Here is an 18,729-nt window from a genome sequence, read left to right as displayed (position 1 = left end):
CCGCTCGCATCTGCAACCTGCTTAGAGTGGCCCGACTGTCCATTGACTATCACTTTCAACAAGAGTATTTTTGCCCAGCTTTGCCGCTCGCATCTGTCACCTGCCAGGAGCGGCCCACTTTCCCTGCCACTTGCCTTCAACTGCAACACGAGCAGCTCTGCCCAGCATTGCCACACTGTGCTAGGTCAGGACTTAAAAATAACCATATAAACAATCTTTATTTTTCTACATCTGCAACTAGAATATGTCTCTACCAGTTAAATCGTTAGAGAAGGTAAGTAACTTGTTCATCTGATAGAGACTTCTAGTTGCAGATTCCTAACCTTAGAATAGATACCCAAGCAATACCATCCTCAGAGGTGGGCTGCAAACCATGATTATACTAGAAAGTCCTGCAGGACCGCACAACCAAAGTAGCCATCTCTGCGGATCTGAATGTCCAGACAGTAATGCTTTGTAAACATGTGCAGAGAGGCCTATGTTGCTGCCTGACAGATATCCAGGACAGGAACTCTGTGTGCTAACGTTGGGGTAGCAGCAGTTTCTCTGGCTAAGTGAGCACGCAAACCCTCAGGGGGTTGCTTCTTAGCCAAAGCGTGGCACATTTTGATGCAAGAGGCACCCATTGTGAGATGGTATGCTTCAGCACCACCTTCCCTTTCTTCGCACCCACATATCCAAGAGTTGATCGTCCACCCGGAAATCTTTGGTGCGATTGAGGTAGAACGCCAACGCTCTTTTTGGATCCAGGCAGTGGAGTCTCTCCTCTTCATGTGAAGGATGTGGGGGTGCGTGAAAAGTAGGCAAAGTGATGGAGTGGCCTACATGAGAGGGCATGACTACTTTGGGAAGGAAGGAGGCCCTCGTACAGAGCACCACCTTGTCAGGAAAAACAGACAAGAATGGGGGTTTAGAAGAAAGAGCCTGAAGCTCACTCACCCTACGAGCAGAGGTGATGGCACCAAAAAATGCAGTTTTAAGAGTAAAAAGCGCAAAGGACAAATGTGTAGCGGCTCAAAGGAAGCACACATCTGATAAGTAAGAACAAGATTAAGGTACCACTGAGGCATGATAAATGGAGTGGGAGGAAACAAATGGGTAAGACCCTTAAGGAATCTACCCACAAAGAGAAGGTTGGTCGGGCAGGCTAAGATAGCTGACAAGTAACCTTTAGGAGTGCCCAATCCAGAGCCCTGCTGGGCTAAAGGCAGGATGAACAGAAGAACATCAGAGAGAGGAGTAGAGAGGGGATCAAGAGAACTGTTTGTACACCATGCCACAAATTTATGCCAACAACAGGCGTATACCGTTTTGGTAGAGGAACGCCTAGAAGCCAAGATAACCTCACAAACTTCGGGTGGAAGGTCAAAAGCCGTCAACTGCCACCGCTCAATCTCCACACATGAAGACGAAGATTGGACAGGTTTGGATGGAGAACCCTCCCCTCTTGCTGCGACAGAAGATCCTCCCGGATAGACAGTCTGACTGGAGGATCGGTAGCCATGCTCAATAGCTCTGGCTACCATACTCTCTGTGCCCAGTCCGAAGCCACAAGGATTACTTGGACCCAGTCGTTCTTGATCTTCTTCAGAATTCTGGACAGAAGTGGTACTGGCGGTAAGGCGTAAAGGAGGCCTGAGTTCCACTCGAGACAAAAAGTGTCGCAGTGCGAGTGCCGCTTTGGAAACCCCAACGCGCAAAACAGTTGACATTGCGCATTCTTTACGGAAGGGAACAGATCTAACCAATGCTCTCCCCATTTGTGAAAGAGACTTTGCATCATCTCCGGATGGAGACTTCATTTGTGATTGACTATGCATCGAAGGCTGAGTTTGTCTGCTCTGGCGTTCAGAGATCCCGCCAGATGTCGAAACACCAGGGATATGTCCTGATGTGCCAGCCATGGCCGGAGGCGCAAAGCCTCATGACAAAGGGTCCAGGACCCTACTCCGCCCTGTTTGTTGCAGTACCACATGGCGGTAGTATTGTACGTGAACACCTGCACTAATTTCCCTTTGAGAGAGGGAAGGAATGCTTTCAGTGCAAGCCTGATCACCCGGAGCTCCAGAAGGTTGATTGGAGTCCAGACTCTACCGGAGACCAGAGGCCTCTGATCTCCACCTCTCCAATGTGGGCGCCCCATCCCAGGAGTGATGCATCTGTCACTACTGTCAGATCTGGTTGGGGAAAGGAGAGGGATTTGCCGTTGACCCAATCCCGATTCAAAAGCCACCAATGCTGATCTTTCACAATCCCCTCTGAGTTCTGGACCCTGTTGGAGAGATTCCCCTGATGCTGCGCCCAGTGGAACGTCAAGTCCCACTGCAGAGCCCGCATATGCCATCTGGCATGTGTCTCTAGCAGAATGAAGGAGGCCATGAAGCCCAGAAGCCTGAGTCGTTCTCACTGAAATCCAGGATAGAGGCTGAAACATCGGAATCATAGCCTTAATATACTGGGCTCACTTTTCAGGAGGATAGGCACAAAACTGCGTTCAGATGAGCCCCAATGAAAGGAAGCGTCTGAGAGGGAGTCAGGTGTGACTTCGGCATGTTTATAGTGAATCCAAGCTTGTGCAGGGGGTTCATCATAGTCTGAAGGTGGGAGACAACTTTCTGAGGTGTGTCCGCCTTCAACAGCCAGTCGTCGAGGTAGGGGAAGACTCAAATCCCTAACTTGCGCAGATGAGCTGCAACCACAACCATCACTTTTGTGAACATTCGAGGGGCACTGGTAAGGCTGAAAGGGAGCACAGTAAATTGAAAGTGCTCATGACCTACCACAAATCATAGGTAGTGCCTGTGGGCAGGCAGGACAGGAATATGGAAATAAGAGCCCTGTAAGTCCAACGCTACCATCCAGTCTCTTGCATCCAATCAGACAAATCCTGAGCCAGAGTTAGCTTTTTGAACTTCTCCTTCTTGAAGAAGAGATTGAGGGCCCGAAGGTCTAGGATAGGACTTAAGCCCTTGTCCTTTTTGGGCATGAGAAAGTAGTGGGAATAATACCCACAAGCTACTCTGGTGCAGGGACCCTCTCTATGGCCCCCTTGGACAAGAAAGCTGTGACTTCCTCGTGGAGAAGTGCCAGATGATCCTCCGGAAAGGGGCCATAAGATGGAGCCATGGCCGGTGGGGTAGTCTTGAAGGTGCAAAACCCACCTGTCTGTCATGATGGTCTTCCAGTGGACAGGTGATGGCGAATCCTGCCACCAACTGGTATATGAGGTGGTAAGGACTAGGAAGGTTTGGAGGCTGCAGCAGAGGCGGTGGTAGACTGGGCATACCTCTGGTTCCCTGTCCCACAAGCTTGTGGGATTCCGAGTCCCTGGACATGCAGGGGCTGAGCAGCATGGGTGGCACAGTAACTGGAAAAGGGATGTGACAGGGAGTCCCTTCTGTGGCCACAAAAAGGGTGAAAGGCAGACTGTTCGGGGTGAGGGGTAACATAGAAGCCAAGGAATCGAGCCGTAACCCAGGACTCCTTAAACCTCTCAAGCACTGAGTCCGCCTTGTCTCCAAAGAGACAGGTGCCATCAAAAGGCATGTCCATGAGGGTCCTTTGGACATCCCCTGAAAAAGCATATGTCCTCAACCAGGCATGGCACCTCAAGGCCACCATTGACGCATCTGATCTACATAGAGAGTTGGTTGTGTCCAGTCCACATCGAATGGTGAACTTAGCCGCATCTCTCCCATCAGCAACGATAGCCCGGACCTCCTCTGGGATCTGCGGCAGAACTTCTGTGACCGTTTCCCACAAAGAGTGGTTATACCGGCCCAAAAGGAAGAAAACATCTTCTTCCCAAGTTGGTCAGTTTCTTTTGATTCCCTATCGGGGGAGTGGAAGGGAATGCGCCAGATTACGATGATGCCTGAATGGCAAGGCTCTCAGGCGTGGGGTGTTTGGATAGGAATTTTGGGTTGTTTGGAGCGGGTCGATGGCGGCGAGCGATTGTCCTGTTCACAGGAGCCCCTGTACTGGGTCTGGTCCAAATACCCAGAGGGACATCAGTGACAGCTTCATTGAAGGGGAGGTGAGGCTCCGAGGTGGAAGCCCTGAAGCACCTCCGTCTGGAGATTCATCCTGACCGCTAGAGTAGGCAGCTTTAGGCCAAAGATCTCAGCCGCCCTACTTACCTCTATAGAATAAGAGGCTCCTTATGCTGTAGCCACGGTAGGAGGAGAAAGCATGCCAGAGTCTGGAGAAGTATCCAGACCACTAGCCTCACCAAATTCCTGTGCCGAGTACAAATTGGGGTTATCTAGCTGGTATTCTAAAGGCTCCAGCGTTCCCCTCCAATCCTTCCTCGTATTCGTACCCAGCGTAATAAGGGTCCAAATCCAACCTTGGGTGAGAAGACCCCATCAAAGTGAGAAGTGGTGTCGGCCTACATTGTTCCGGCTCCGGGTCATTGGGGATAAGGATCGGATCAACATCGATCGTGGGCACAACCGACGCCAGGAGCTTCGACGACCTAGTTGGTGCCTGGGGATGGCCGCAATGGTACGAGTGGTGTCGGCACAGATTCGGTAGCTGATCCGGAGGGACCCTCGGTGGCCGAGGCCAAAGCCACAAGGGTGGAACCCAAAAGGCCTTCATCCGAACCTCCAGGCCCGAAGGGGCCGCAGAGGAGTCAGACTGCACAAATATGAGGCGCATGACCTCCTAAAACTCCTTGAGTTGAGCTGGGGTTGCACGGCTACCGGTAACTTGGGGAGGTGCAGAGCAAACCCAGAAGTAGTCTCTGCGGAGTGAGGCCTGGAGCGTCGACGCTCCTCCCACATCGCATTGGCCGAGCGACACGGTGAAGTCAAAGAATGCTTGGCTTTCTTCAACTTCTTGTTTTTCTTACCCGAAGATTTCGATGATGGCGAGTGGTGGTGACTCCTCGAACGGTCTGGAGACCTTCTTCTTGAGCAAGACTGTGAACGATGCAGAGTCAAGCGCCAGGCCGCCATGAGCTCTAGGGATGGCTCCCTCAAAGCCTTTGGGGGCATGGACCTGCACTCGGAGCATGACTATGGGTCGTGGTCGCGCTCCAGACACCACATACAGACCCGATGCGGATCCGTCACCGACATCATACGGTGACAGGTCTCGCAAGGCTTGAACTCGGTCTTCGGGGACACCCTAGACTCACCAAAGGTCACCACAAAAACTCAACAAAAGGGTAAAATTTGGTCAAAAAATGATCAGAGCAGCTCTACTCCAGATCAGCGCGTGGTGCGGAAAGAAAAGAACTGACGTCACTATGCCGCGGCAGTGCCTATATATGACTCCAATGTCATTACAGTGACCACGAAGCCAATGACGGACGCAGAGTTGACCGACGCCACCTGACGGTGCGCAAGAGTACTGCTCAAATAAAAATCTCCAGATCCAGTCTGACGCCTGGGGAAATTCTAAGGTAAGGAATCTGCCACTAGAAATCTATATCAGATTAGGATTGCAGTCCCTACTTGGATAGGGTGCATATCTCTGCCAACTAGAGACCCAATTTCTAACAAACATGCTACACTATTAATGTATGCAATACAGTTTATGTATGGATACAAGTGATTTGCATAAACTACATGTATAAACATATGTTGAAAAATGAAACACCCACAAATTAAAATATAACTAAGTAGGTGGTAAACAGGGGGTAGCAATCATTGGTAAATTCATTGCATGTTTATCTGACCCATTCACTACCTTGCTCAGCAGGGTGCTGGTCATTACAAGTAGGAGCTCTCCTCTGCCCTGCTGAAGAGCTTCATACCCCATAATGCAGACACCACAGTCTGCAGAATCGATGTGTCCAAGGTCACCATGATCCTCCAGTATCACCCTTGTCTTGTAGTAGTATTTACCCAGCCATAAAGCAGTTATCAATGTGCATTGCATGATGGCCATCTGTGCCATTCACCAACAAAAACCTAAGGATATGAATCACACAATGATCCTTGGGACCACACTAGCTCATCACTAATCAAGAATGTTATAAACATTTCACCTATATGCTGATTCCGACCCCGGTTATCAATTGCGCCATGTAAACAGGTGAACTGCACAAAGTGGTCTAAACCCTCCTCCTGGGGAGCCTATTGTGACTGCTTGGTTATTAGTGTATTCCCTACCAGATGGGGGTTAATTCCAGTATAGGTCAAAATTACTCAGAGCTCAAATGAACTATTCACTAATAAGGGCAAGCAACAAAGCAGCTTGTATAGCACATTAGTGGCTCAGAGACTGCAAAACATTTTTGACTCTAAAGCAGCGGTTCTTAACCTGTGGTACATGGACCCCTGGAATCCACAAAGCATACTCAAGGTGTCCGTGACTGCTTAGAAAAATTAATAATATTAAGAGATTAATAAAGTGTATATAAGTAAGAAGTAAACTGTAAAATAGAACATTTTAAAACAATCTGTAAATGTGAAGGAATTTGGAACTGGAGGCTAAAAATTACGCTGGTATCCTCAGATTAATTTGTGGGACAGTGCAAGTACATCTAACGGAATATAGGCGAGACAATGGGTAGCCCTAATTGAATATAGCAAAGCTCCATCCTTCCCATTAAAATTAACAATGTGATTTGTTTTATATTTGCATGTGAATTAAATAAAATATTTAATCATTTGTGTTTTGTGGTACAAATCAACGAAATTGCTTAGAGCGGGATCCCTGGCTTTCAGTGATGACTCAGTGGGGGGAGGAGGGGGTCCCGGTATTCGAACAATTATTCAGTGGGGGCTCCCAAATTCCACTAATTATTAAGTGGGGGGTGCTTGACAGAGGTCAAAAAGTTAAGAACCACTGTTCTAAAGATGTAATACATCCAAATAAATGAAGACAATGTTAAAGTTACTAACATTACGCAATCATAAAGGAAACATACAATGGAGACTAGAAAATGTACCTGTTTTCCAGCAACACCTAGCATTGTATATTAGTTTTTGTGTGATTTTTTTTGCAAAAGTAATGTGTGTGTTATTTTGCTGCTTGTCAGTGTGTGACTTTTGCTACAGTGCTCTATAACCCATCCAGTGTCACTATGCTGGAATAGTAAGTAGTTAGACTGTGATAGATTTCCCATATGAAGCGGGTACCCAGAGTGATTGCGAATGGGGGTGAGCAAACAGGTACAGTGGTGTTGTGTGTCTCGTTTTCAGAGTGCAGGCCCTCCACTGTTTGAATTATGCTTTATCTCCTTAAGTACAAAATGTCGTTTGCTTGACTGCAGAACACATGTTAAGCTCAGTGTGTGAGGTCGAACCTACGTCCCTTGATGTACTTGCTTGTAGACTTCCATAGAAACCCTCCTGTCGAAGTTCCTACTTTCCTGCTGCACGGATTGTTAGTTTTGAGGGTTCTAAAACTGACTCTGCGGTCAGCGAAAAAGATGTCCATAATCACGGCAGACTGTTCAGAATATTCACCCATGGGGACATGCATTTAAAGATAGGAGGATTGGACTTGGTATGAATTAGCCTTCAATTGTATAGTACATAAACAAATACATTTTGGACATAATAGTGTGTCATAAACGCTTTTACATTTGAATTAATATTTCACACGGGCTGATGGTCTTATACTGGAGTACACCCTTATTGATGTCCTCCTTGCGTACAGATGGTAATGACACCAAGTAACCACAGACTGGGACTAATAGAAAGTACTCAATTGAATTGTAGTTCTTGAAGCCAGACATCCGTGGACACCAAAAATACTTTCATATCGTTAGGAGCAAAAATGATGGAGTCCTGCATAATATAAGATTTGATGTAAGTGATCACACAAGTAAGGAGCTACTTAAGTATTTCGTGAGGCTTTGAATAAGGCCTGGGACGTACTGAGATGACCTGAAGTTATTTGGGAGGAAAGCAATGAAACAATCTTAGCCGCATTCACATTCGAATACAATATAAATAGATCAGTACAAAATGATGCAAGATTGATAGGTAGAAGTAGGCGATAATGTGCTGGAAGGTCACACTATTCAACCTTGAAATTTATCTCAAGGAGATCACGTTTATTTATACATTCAACTGCTGTGCACATCTGCCAAGACTTTCCTCGTTTGATTCAAGTTTGTAGCATTTTGAAACTCAGTCACAAAGCATTTCTAAAGCGTCCCTGCAAGAGGAACTAGGGCTGTGAACCGTGAAATTGAAATATGACATTTATTTTATAGTATACTAAGTATCTATTAATATTTATTTCGACTTGTAGAGTGCTGGTTTTACTTCCTCTAGCGGACAAATGTGTCTCACAATTCAAACTACCTTTAAAACACTGGTGCACGTTCGTCAACATTTTTGGGGGAGGTTATTAATTTGTTCTGAAGCTCCAATTTTCCTCGGCCCCTCAAAATGAGACATAAGGATTTCATTTACTAGATGTGTTGGATTGATGGTAGCAATTTTCAGAAGGGGAGCTTATTGGTGTTTACACAGGGATGCCACGCCCACCTCAAGGAAGGTCGCGACCACCAAACTCATTTCACAGTTTTCACAACAATGGGCAGTTGAAATCCTGATTTCAAACAGTGTACTGGGCGATAAAAGGCTCAATCGTTTTACTGTGTGTTGAGTATTTATACTCCCCTCTACTGATTTCCCTTAAGACTAAAACATACTATTTGTTTGGTTAGTAACAGGTTCCAAAAGAAGCTACTTATAAACATATTTTCAGACATTTTAGCTATGAAATCCTCCTGCAATGCAAATTTTAAGATTTCTGGTCATGTTAATCTAAGGCTGTAATTATTATTTGGTGGTACATATTAAGATTAAAACGAAATTGGTTTAACTCGTATTTAGTAAAAAAAATGAACAGGTCTTTAACAAAACATCTTGTTATCGCACTGCACTTGAAACACTTCTAAGGGAAGAGGCGTCCCTCGTTCTACTGACTTTATAATTACAGTTTTGACTCACTAAAGTATATAATTTAATGGAAATAACTTCAGCTAATATGCCATTGTCAAAAGAAGTGCTGCATAAACATGAGGCTGCATCATTTAAACAAAGAAAATCACTGAAACATAATTTAACATTGATCCGGAGGCGCTGCACAAGTTTAACAGTTTATAATTAAACTAACAATTACATTGCTGTATTATATTAAACTTGTCACAAACTTTCATTGTGAATTTAAGTAATGAGAAGTGCAGCAAGTAATGTGTGTGCAGTCCTTTACATCCTGCCTGATTCATGTCTGTGACATTTCAATGGCCTCAGTTGATGACGTAACTGATTACATGACATCAAAGACTAGCTAACTGCTGACGTCAGTGCTCACAGTGTAAAAAGCAATTTTGAAGCTGACTTCATTCTTCATTTCTTCTTTGCTGTCGCCACGAAGCACTTTTCAGGCCCCTGAAATAACGGTGAATTAATAATCTTAGTGCACTGTTATTGGGGGTCTTCCCCTGGACGTCAATTCACTCAAATGCCAGGGGTGGCGGAAGTGACATCGAATGACCTTTGACCTCCACCCACACACTTACATATACGCACAAATTCTCACTTACATAACTCTCTCTCATATAAAAACACTGTCTCCAGCAAGCACGCACACAACAAGCATTTAAAAGCATGTTTACTTACCTCAGCTGTCACGGGAGGGCATGTTCCAGCTAATTGTACTCAAGTTTTATTACACTAACAGTGAATTATTATTCACTGAGAGTGTAATAAAAAATGACAGAAAACAACGAGAGCAGGGTCCCAAATGACGTCCATAAGAACAAGTTACTTAACTTCGGTAATGCTTTTTCTGGTGGATACAATAGAGCTACCTGTGGATTCCTCACCTTATGAATTCACCCTTGCGCTAGCAACCGACGGAAAATCTTCTTCCCAGCTCTCCACATCGACGAGGAAGTCACAATTGCACGGCTTCAAGCAACTCTGTCTGACGTCATCGTGCCAATAACAGGTCCTCGCCGGCATGCTGATGTCAGTTTCACCCATTTTTTACATGCCCTTGAAGCGAAGAGGTGAGAACCGAAACCGCAATAACTCCAATAAATACATATATACATAAAGCCTTCATGAAGCAACTTAATCAAAACCATCATTTATATATACAGGAAAAATATCAATATATACATACATCTATACAACCACATATCCTAGTGCAATCAGACAGGCAACGGGGAGGCGGGACGGACTGTGAAGAATCCACAGGTAGCTATTGCATCCACCAAACAAAGCGTTACCGAAGGTAAGTAACTTGTTCTTCTGATGGATATCACACTACCTGTGGATTCCTCACCTTATGATTAGAGTCCCAAAGCAGTACCTCACTCGGAGGTGGGTGCCTGTCTGATTACACCAAGAAATCCTGCAACACAGATCGTGCAAAATGGCAGTCCCTCCGAACCTCAGAGTCCAAGCAATAATGCTTTGCGAAGGTATGGAGGGACGCCCAAGTTGCTGCCTTGCAAATATCGACCACCGGAACCCCACTTGCCAGGGCCAAAGTAGCAGACTTAGCCCTGGTGGAGTGGGCTCTGATACCCTCAGGGGGAACCTTTTTCACCAACGAGTAGCAGATCTTGATACAAAAGATAACCCACCTGGAGATAGTTCTTTTATGGACTGCTCTGCCCTTCCCCTGTCCAATATACCCCAGGAACAGCTGATCTTCCAGGCGAAAGTCCTTCGTCCTTTCAATGTAAAAACTAAGAGCCAAACGTATCACCCGCAATTCCAACAGATTGATATGAAAAGTCTGTTCCACTAGAGACCAACGACCCTTGATCTCCAGGTCCCCCAGATGAGCTCCCCACTCTAGAGTGGAAGCATCCGTCAAAACCGTGGCCACCGGCAGCGGCTGTGAAAACGGCCTTACTTGCAAAAGGTTGCCGTTCACAGCCCACCATCATAAATCCGCTGCAGCGTTTCTGGAGATCGTTATCATCTCCTCAAGATCCCCTTTGTGTTGAAACCACTGCCTGTGGAGGCACCATTGGAGAGCCCTCAAGTGCCAACGTGCATGAGTGACCAACAGAATGCAAGAAGCGAACAGACCGAGCAGGTGTAAGACCTTGAGGACTGGAACAACCGCTCCATTTTGAAACACTGGAATCAACGCCTGAATATCCTGGATCCGCTGAGGCGGAGGATAGGCCCGATTCAATGTTGTGTCCAGTACTGCCCCTATGAACAGGAGGCGTTGAGAGGGCTCCAGGTGAGATTTGGGTACATTGATCGAAAAACCCAGCCTGAACAACAACTGAGTTGTCATCCGCAAGTGATGCAACACAAGCTCTGGAGACTTGGCAATCGTCCAGGTAAGGGAATACCGATATCCCCTTCCTTCTGAGACTTGCTGCCAGCACTGCCATCACCTTTGTGAAAACTCGAGGTGCTGAAGTAAGACCAAACGGAAGGATTGCAAACTGGTAGTGTTGCGACCCCACCACAAACCAGAGATACTTCCTGTGCGACTTGAGTATAGGGATATGAAATTACGCATCCTGCAAGTCGACAGACACCATCCAATCCTCTTTGTTCACTACCAGAAGTACCTGCGCTAGAGTCAGCATCTTGAATTTCTCCTGTTTGAGGAACCAATTCAAAATCCTCAGGTCTAGGATCGGTCTCAAACGACCGTCCTTCTTGGGAATCAGGAAGTATCTTGAATAACAACACTGACCCCTTTCCTGCTCTCGAACCAACTCCACCGCACCTTGTGACAATAGGGTCTAAACCTCCTGCTGTAACAACAGGAGATGGTCTTCTGAACAAAACGAGGGACGGGGAGGGATGGGAGGAGGAAACTCCTGAAAAGGGAGAGCATATCCCTTTCTCACAATATTTCGAACCCATGAGTCCGATGTAACTAACTCCCACTTGTGGAGAAAAAGACGTAATCTTCCCCCTACAGGAGAAGTATGGTCGATAAAGGGGAGAAAACTAGGGCTGCTTCCCTTGCTGTTGTCTTCCAGAGGAAGAAGATGACGTAGGGTGCTGCTGGGTGGCCCCTCTTGTCCCAACCCTCCCCGCCCTCTAAAGGATCGTTATGGGAGGCTGGTAGGCTGCTGGACCAAGGACTGGGGTCTCCCTCGATAAACTGCCCCACGTCCAAACCCCTTGAACCTCCGAAAGGACCTAGGGGGTAGCGGAGGAGGCTTGCAATCCTAAAGACTTCGCCGTGGCCCGGCTATCTTTAAAGCGCTCTAGGGCAGAGTCTGCTTTATCTCCAAACAGTTTTTCCCCATCAAAGGGCAAATTCAACAAGGTGGTCTGTACATCTGAAGATAACCCAGAGGACCACAACCAAGCGTACCTCCTGGTAGCAACAGATGTACCCATTGCCCTGGCCACCGAGTCCGTAGAGTCCAGGCCAGACTGAATTATTTCTTTCGCCGCAGCCTGCGCATCAGACAGGAGTTCCCCAAATGGTCTCTGTACATCCTGCGGCAGGTCAGGAACCATGGCCTTTGCGGAGTCCATGAGGGCATGGACATATCTACCCAACACACAGGTAGCGTTTGCAGCCTTGAGAGCCATGCTGTAAGACGAAAAAGTCTTCTTTGCTGTTTGCTCCATCCGCTTGGATTCCCTGTCAAATGGAATCACAGGGAAGGTGCCCGGAGCAGATCGTGTAGAGCAAGAGGCCTGGACCACCAAACTCTCTGAGGTAGGATGTCGTGATAAAAACCCCGGATCACCAGACGCCACTCTGTATCTCCTTGCCACAGCTCTATTCACAGCAGGCGACAATACAGGCTTCCTCCAAAGTTCTAATATGGGCTCCGTAAGAGCCTCGTTGAATGGAAGCAAAGGGTCTGCACAAGCCGAAGAAGGATGCAGGACCTCCGTTAAAATGTTCGTCTTAACTTCCACAGCAGGCAATGGAAGTTCTAAAAAGTCTGCTGCCTTCCTGGTCACTGTGTGAAAAGAAGCTGCCTCCTCCGTAAATTCCCACGGTGAAGACAAGTCCCATTCCGGGAAAGCATCCAGCCCACTTGCTGACTCCAGGCCTGATACTCTCCCAAAGGCTCGACAATCTCTCCTTCCTCCAACAACTGCCTTTGATACTCTTCCTCCTCTAAGAGACGCAAGGCCTTTCTGCGTGACCTCAATCGAGTCTTCAACCTCGGTGTCGAATTTGCCGACGTCGATGATACCGGCTTCAACACCTGACGTGGAACAGGAGAGGAAGGTTGACTCCGTTCTAATCCATCACTCGGATCCGGCACCGGCACGGATCCTGATGGTGCCGAAGATGCTTGTGGCTTCACCATCGATGCCGGCTGACGGGGTGATGATATTTGCGCCACACATCCAGAAGACAACGTCATGGGATCCACAGGGCCTCGAGGCGATGTCATCAGCGCCGGTCCGGTACCCTCAGCCGGACAGAATGGCATAAACGGCGCCGCCTTGTACGGAACAGGGGAGCCCAACGAAAATGCCAATGGACCTGTGAGACCAGCAGGGGCCATGGCATTGAACATAGAGAACATGGCATTAAAAAATACTGCCGGATCCGCTCCCGGGCCGGGAAGGCAGGATACCGCTGGTCTCCCTGTTGCACCTGTACTTGCTGAACATCAGACTCCTGAGCAGCAGGTGAAAATCGAGGACTTTCCGGAGGTGCCACAACCTCAAAGACGGACGGCGCCGGAGAAGCCTCAGGACTCTGGGGTTAAGGAGTCACCATCGGACTCACCTTCCACGTTGCACGGCGCCGACGAGATGGAGACCTCGATCTTGATCGGCTCTGAGCCGAACGGTGACGAGAGTCATGATGGCGCTGTTTCTTATGCTTCTTTGAAGAAGCATGGGAAGAGGATCTACGATGGCTCCTATGACCGTTCTTTGCCTTGGCCAAAAAGAGTATGGCCTCCCTTTCCTTTAAAGCCTTAGGATTCATGCTCTGGCAAGATGCACACTCCTCGACGTCATGCTCAGAGCTAAGGCACCAAAGACAATTGTAATGAGGGTCAGCGACCGACATGCAACCCCCGCACTCTCTGCATGGCTTGAAACCGGACTTCCTAGGGGGAGACATTGTAACTACAAAGAGCAACAAGATGAAACCTCCAACAAAAGCGAGAGCTAGGAGAAAACCTTAGCGTTGATGGCATGGAAAAAAGGGAACTGACGCCAGCACGCCATTGAGGACCTCTTATTGGCACGGTGATGTCAGATGGAGTCGTGTGGAGCTGTGCAATTGTGACGTCCTCGTTGACGTGGAGAGCTGGGAAGAAGATTTTCCATCGGATGCTGGCGCAAGGGTGAATTCATAAGGTGAGGAATACACAGGTAGTTTGTATCCATCAGAAAGACAGGCTTCCACTGTGTTCCTGGCCATGAATTTGTCACCTTTGAGGCCAGGGGTGACAAAGGCAGTGCCAGGGGTCGCAAGGTGCAAGACAGGGGTCGCCGCTGCGTCCCCTAAATGACCTCCATGGTGGGTCTTCCTCGCAGACAAAGGGGATCTGCAGAAGATAATGAGGTATCCTTGCCTGCCTCTAAACCTCGCTTGACATCTCGTGTTCAATGCCTCTTTCCATGGGGTCTCAATGAAATTACTCTTGTGCAACAGGGTTCAATTATCTGTGAGTTTTCTAGTCACCAAGTCTTAATTAATTAGGAGTTGTATGTAGCAGCTTTAGGCATATCTCTGTGACTAGGAACCTTTTAGCTTCTGTTTCCTAGGCCTGGTTGCACGCCAACTTCTTATTCACATGTATTTTCTGACTGGCTAATTATTACATATAATATTCATTCCGTAGTCATCTTCTTTGCATCACTGATTTGCCCTGACTATACATAAACGTTTTACTTCCGGGTCTATTTCCAGATGCTTCAAATCCTGCCAGCTGTTTTATACCAAGGATTAGACTTCACATATTTTAAAAGTCTCATACATCAAGATGGAGAGGTTTGTTTCTAGCAAACGCGCGAGCTGCGCATTTTATTGTGCAGTGTTTTTGATAAATATGGTTATATGTGAATGAAGCCGAGATCTCCGTGGTGTGCTGACATGTTCTCTATTTAAAAAAAGACATACCCTAAAAGAAGTAATGCATTTGCTTACATCTCATTTGTCGGAGTATAAGCCCCTATTATGGTATATTCCTAATGTATACTGCAACACTCAAAGTACATCAAAAACCACTGAAGAAAAATGATTCTTTAAAGTTCTTTTAATATTCTAGTTGTTCTAGACTCGTAGTTACATGAGAGAGAATTTCAACTTATTCCATAAAAATGTAAAAGTATATGGCACAACATTTAGATGTAGGTGAAGCCACAAGAAGCCATGGTTATTAAAACAGAGGGAAAGAAGTATGTGGTCCAAACTTGGCCTTCAAAGCAATGAGTTCAGACACGATGACAGTGCCACTATAAAGTGACCAAAGCCCAGAGCGCACCACTGAAAACGTCATCAGCTACGCAGACTAATCATTATTCATCACTCGTCATCATAGGCAGCAAGTTACACTTTCTTTGTGCTGTCTTAACTAATCTCAACCTCTTTATACTCCAATTCTTAAGTCCTGGGCATCGACAATAAGACACATATGGGAGGTGGATGTGTGGCTTTATGAACATGTTGTCTAGGAGGCCAGAGACACATTCTGACTAACCTGGCCGATGCAGATATTTATTTACAGCCTTGGTTGATCTTACACTATATATTTTAAATCAAATGATGATCAGACCGCAACCCTGAGGAATTCGCTTTTGATGAGCCAATTGCTTGAAACCTTTAATACAGGAGCACATCGTACTGGAAATGAGTATATACAGGGATTTAAAATCCTCAATAACCATGGCTATTCTGTTGCTTTTGGCATCCAAACTAGCATCAGAGGTGCTGGAGGCAGAGATGAAAACCAGAAATAAGGTAATTTTAAAGCTGGGAGAAAGCTGAAGTTCTAATAGGAGCTGAAATTTTAGTGGGGGTAGGCGAATGAACAGTTATGATAGTACTGATCACTGGCCAAATCCTGTCTTACTAGACTAGAAAAAAATAAGCCATGCTCCTTTTTTTCGGTGTTCTGATCTATAATAAGATATCTGTGAATATTCTATACCTTGTTATGACAACTTCTTGTCTACAAAGTTACTCAATTGTCTTTCCATTTGCAATAGTTTGTGAAACGAGAATCCAGCTTGGTATGGTGTCAGAAAGTCACAGGGCTGTAGAAGGAGAAGGGCTATGTGGACCTAGCTTGAGCTCCTCCATGTGTGCTAGTAACCACCAAAATACTAATGGCATGGTTTCCAGTCCCCAGTTGAAATTCTGTCACGAGCTGCATAACACAAACGCTGGAGTAGTCACACGACATGCATATATTTTTGTTTGTGGAGCCTTACAAATAGGGGTGAACTAGTCAAAGAATGTTTTGATTTTTAGCTAAAAATCTAATTCCACAAGCCATGGACAAATGCCAATTGAAGCTGTGTTTCAGCGAAAGCTAAATATGTACAAACTGAAAGTTCTCTTTAAAAAGGGAAAGCAGTGGAGTGCATGTTTGCAGAAACAAACTGCCTCCAGACTAAATCACAATCACATCTACAAAATGGCAGTGCTCAATTTGGAGCTGAAAGGGTGTGTGCCTCTAACACGCTCAAGATATCTTTTCAGGTAAGACAACCTAGCCTAGCTCTCACACACATACAACTAGCCAATCAAAAAAGGGTAGTAAAATGGCAATTGCTTACACAACTACATTTATTTTTGGGACAGCAGTTACTCTCAATGTGCTTATCATATATAGCCCCTATCTCAAAGTCAATAAATAGACGTTCTGTAACAGATACAGCCTATGCATGTTACTAAGGTTTGTAAGAAGTTGTAATGAACTATATATAGCTTTGATCAAAATTCAGTGAGAACTTCCATCTTAGCTGGAAAGGTGGGCACCATGCTGATGGAATCCAGAATGGATCAGACAGTTGTTATTTTCTTGTCCTTGGTTGCCTGCTTGATGGCCGCCTGCTCACAGATGATTTCCTTGAGGCGCTGCAGCCTCATGTTCTGGGTAGTTTGGTCACCTACACCAGTCTGGCTGCGGTGCAGCAGGCTAAGGGCATGGATGTACTCCAGCTCAGTGTACTTCACTCCTTGGTCCACCACCAGGTTGAGGAGCTCGTCCGCGGTGTTGTACAACATCTCGTAATACTGCCTGAAAGACAAGGATAACATTGTGGTTAGAGGGGATAACGACAGTCTCAGTAAACACCAAATAGTTATTAGTTGGGCAAATCTTATCCACAGGAAGAAATAACAACGTAATTCCAGTACTGGTATCTCCTACATGCTGGAGACTAATGTGACATTATTTAATACCTGTTATGTGGTGCACATCCCGGCACTCACATTGCTTGGCAGCACAAATGTTTTAAATATGTTCTCTTTTTGGTTTTAAGGATTCCATCATAGACCAGAGTTTGGTGTCTGTGAGCTCTAATCTTTAGGTGGTAAAGTGAGATTTTGTTTGATAGTCGGCAGGAAGTTGTGTTTAAAGTTTGTTGGGTGTAGTCAGAGCTCTAGCACGGATGTTACATACTGTTCTTTGGCTTGAGCATTGCCCTACAAGTAGTAATGTGTCTATATCAATGTGAAGAATTGAGAGTTGTTGGAGGGGCCTTGACAACGACCTGTTTCTTTACCAGGACTGTGTCAGTGAATGATGTTGCAAGCACATTGATACCTATGAAAGTAGACTGAGAAGCTGCATTTCATTTCCTTCTGGAAAAGGAGGTAGATGGTACAAATAGACAATGGTGTACCAGTGTGACACACACATTGGCTGGTAGAAGTATGGAACTGGTTCCTAACTCTGGATACTAGCTGCCACACTATCAAACGTAGTCCTTCTCTGTGAAATTCATCTGTAGGACAGAGCATGACGAAGCCTACCACATGCTCAAATAAATGAGAGAACTCCTGAATAGCGATGACTATGAATCATCTAAATCTCTTCCATCTCTTTAGAGCAGGAGTGTTCAACATACATTTAGGAGAGCTTAATCCATGTGAGGTTTTCAGAATGTCCATGTAAGATGCACTTAAACATTTACATATCACAATATGTAACTATCACCATAACTATTTTATCTACAGGTACTTCACTATTGAAATATTGAGGAAAATTAAAAATGAAATACAATTGTATAAAAAACAAAAATAAATTAGCTAAAAGAACAGCAACACTTGAAAGTCTGAGTTTATAAAATACAACCTTATATCTCAATATATTATTGTCCTCATACATGTATACCCTTTCTATGTTCTTAAGTATCTATCAGTATACTCCTAGAGTAAAAGGAAAAACACAAAGCAAAAAATATTGACTCTCTCCAATGCACTACTCTATGTCTCACTTTATACTCCTCAATGTTTCCTCTAACTCCACTCATCGAAAACCTCATTCTACTACTATGATCTCTAAACAACCCTTTCTAGACTCTTCCCTCAGGTATCCCTCCTTTGACTCATTCCAAATCTCATTTTACTACTTTGATCTCCCTACTCAAGTTCTAGAGACTATTCCCTCCCCCATCTTTTCTTTTACTCATCCCAAACCTCATCTTACTACTATGATCTCCCAAGTAAAACTTTCTAGTATCTTCTCTTTTCTATCCCTCCATTATCCTATTAAATCCAACTAACAGACTTGCATGGCCACTGCTCAAAAGAACTCATAATTCCCAACACTAATCCACCACTAATTCTTTTTGAGTTCCAGCGTAGCGTGCTACTCGC

At 45.6% G+C, this 18,729-nt stretch overlaps 1 protein-coding gene across 1 annotated transcript in view; it reads right to left on the bottom strand.

Moving 5' to 3' along the window:
• Positions 1 to 15,142: 15,142 nt before the first annotated feature.
• The window catches only part of EXOC4 (exocyst complex component 4), a 1,633,445-nt gene continuing 1,629,858 nt past the window's right edge, over positions 15,143 to 18,729 (bottom strand). The window contains exon 18 of the mRNA XM_069229316.1: positions 15,143 to 17,146. Within this exon, the coding sequence (XP_069085417.1) occupies positions 16,909 to 17,146 (238 nt within the window). The 3' untranslated portion in view covers positions 15,143 to 16,908. The remainder of the gene's footprint in view (positions 17,147 to 18,729) is intronic.

The sequence above is a fragment of the Pleurodeles waltl genome, chromosome 4_1 (genome assembly GCF_031143425.1).
Source record: "Pleurodeles waltl isolate 20211129_DDA chromosome 4_1, aPleWal1.hap1.20221129, whole genome shotgun sequence".
Lineage (NCBI taxonomy): Eukaryota > Metazoa > Chordata > Amphibia > Caudata > Salamandridae > Pleurodeles > Pleurodeles waltl.
Note: the sequence above shows the minus strand (reverse complement) of the source record. Positions and strands in the feature narration are given on the sequence as shown.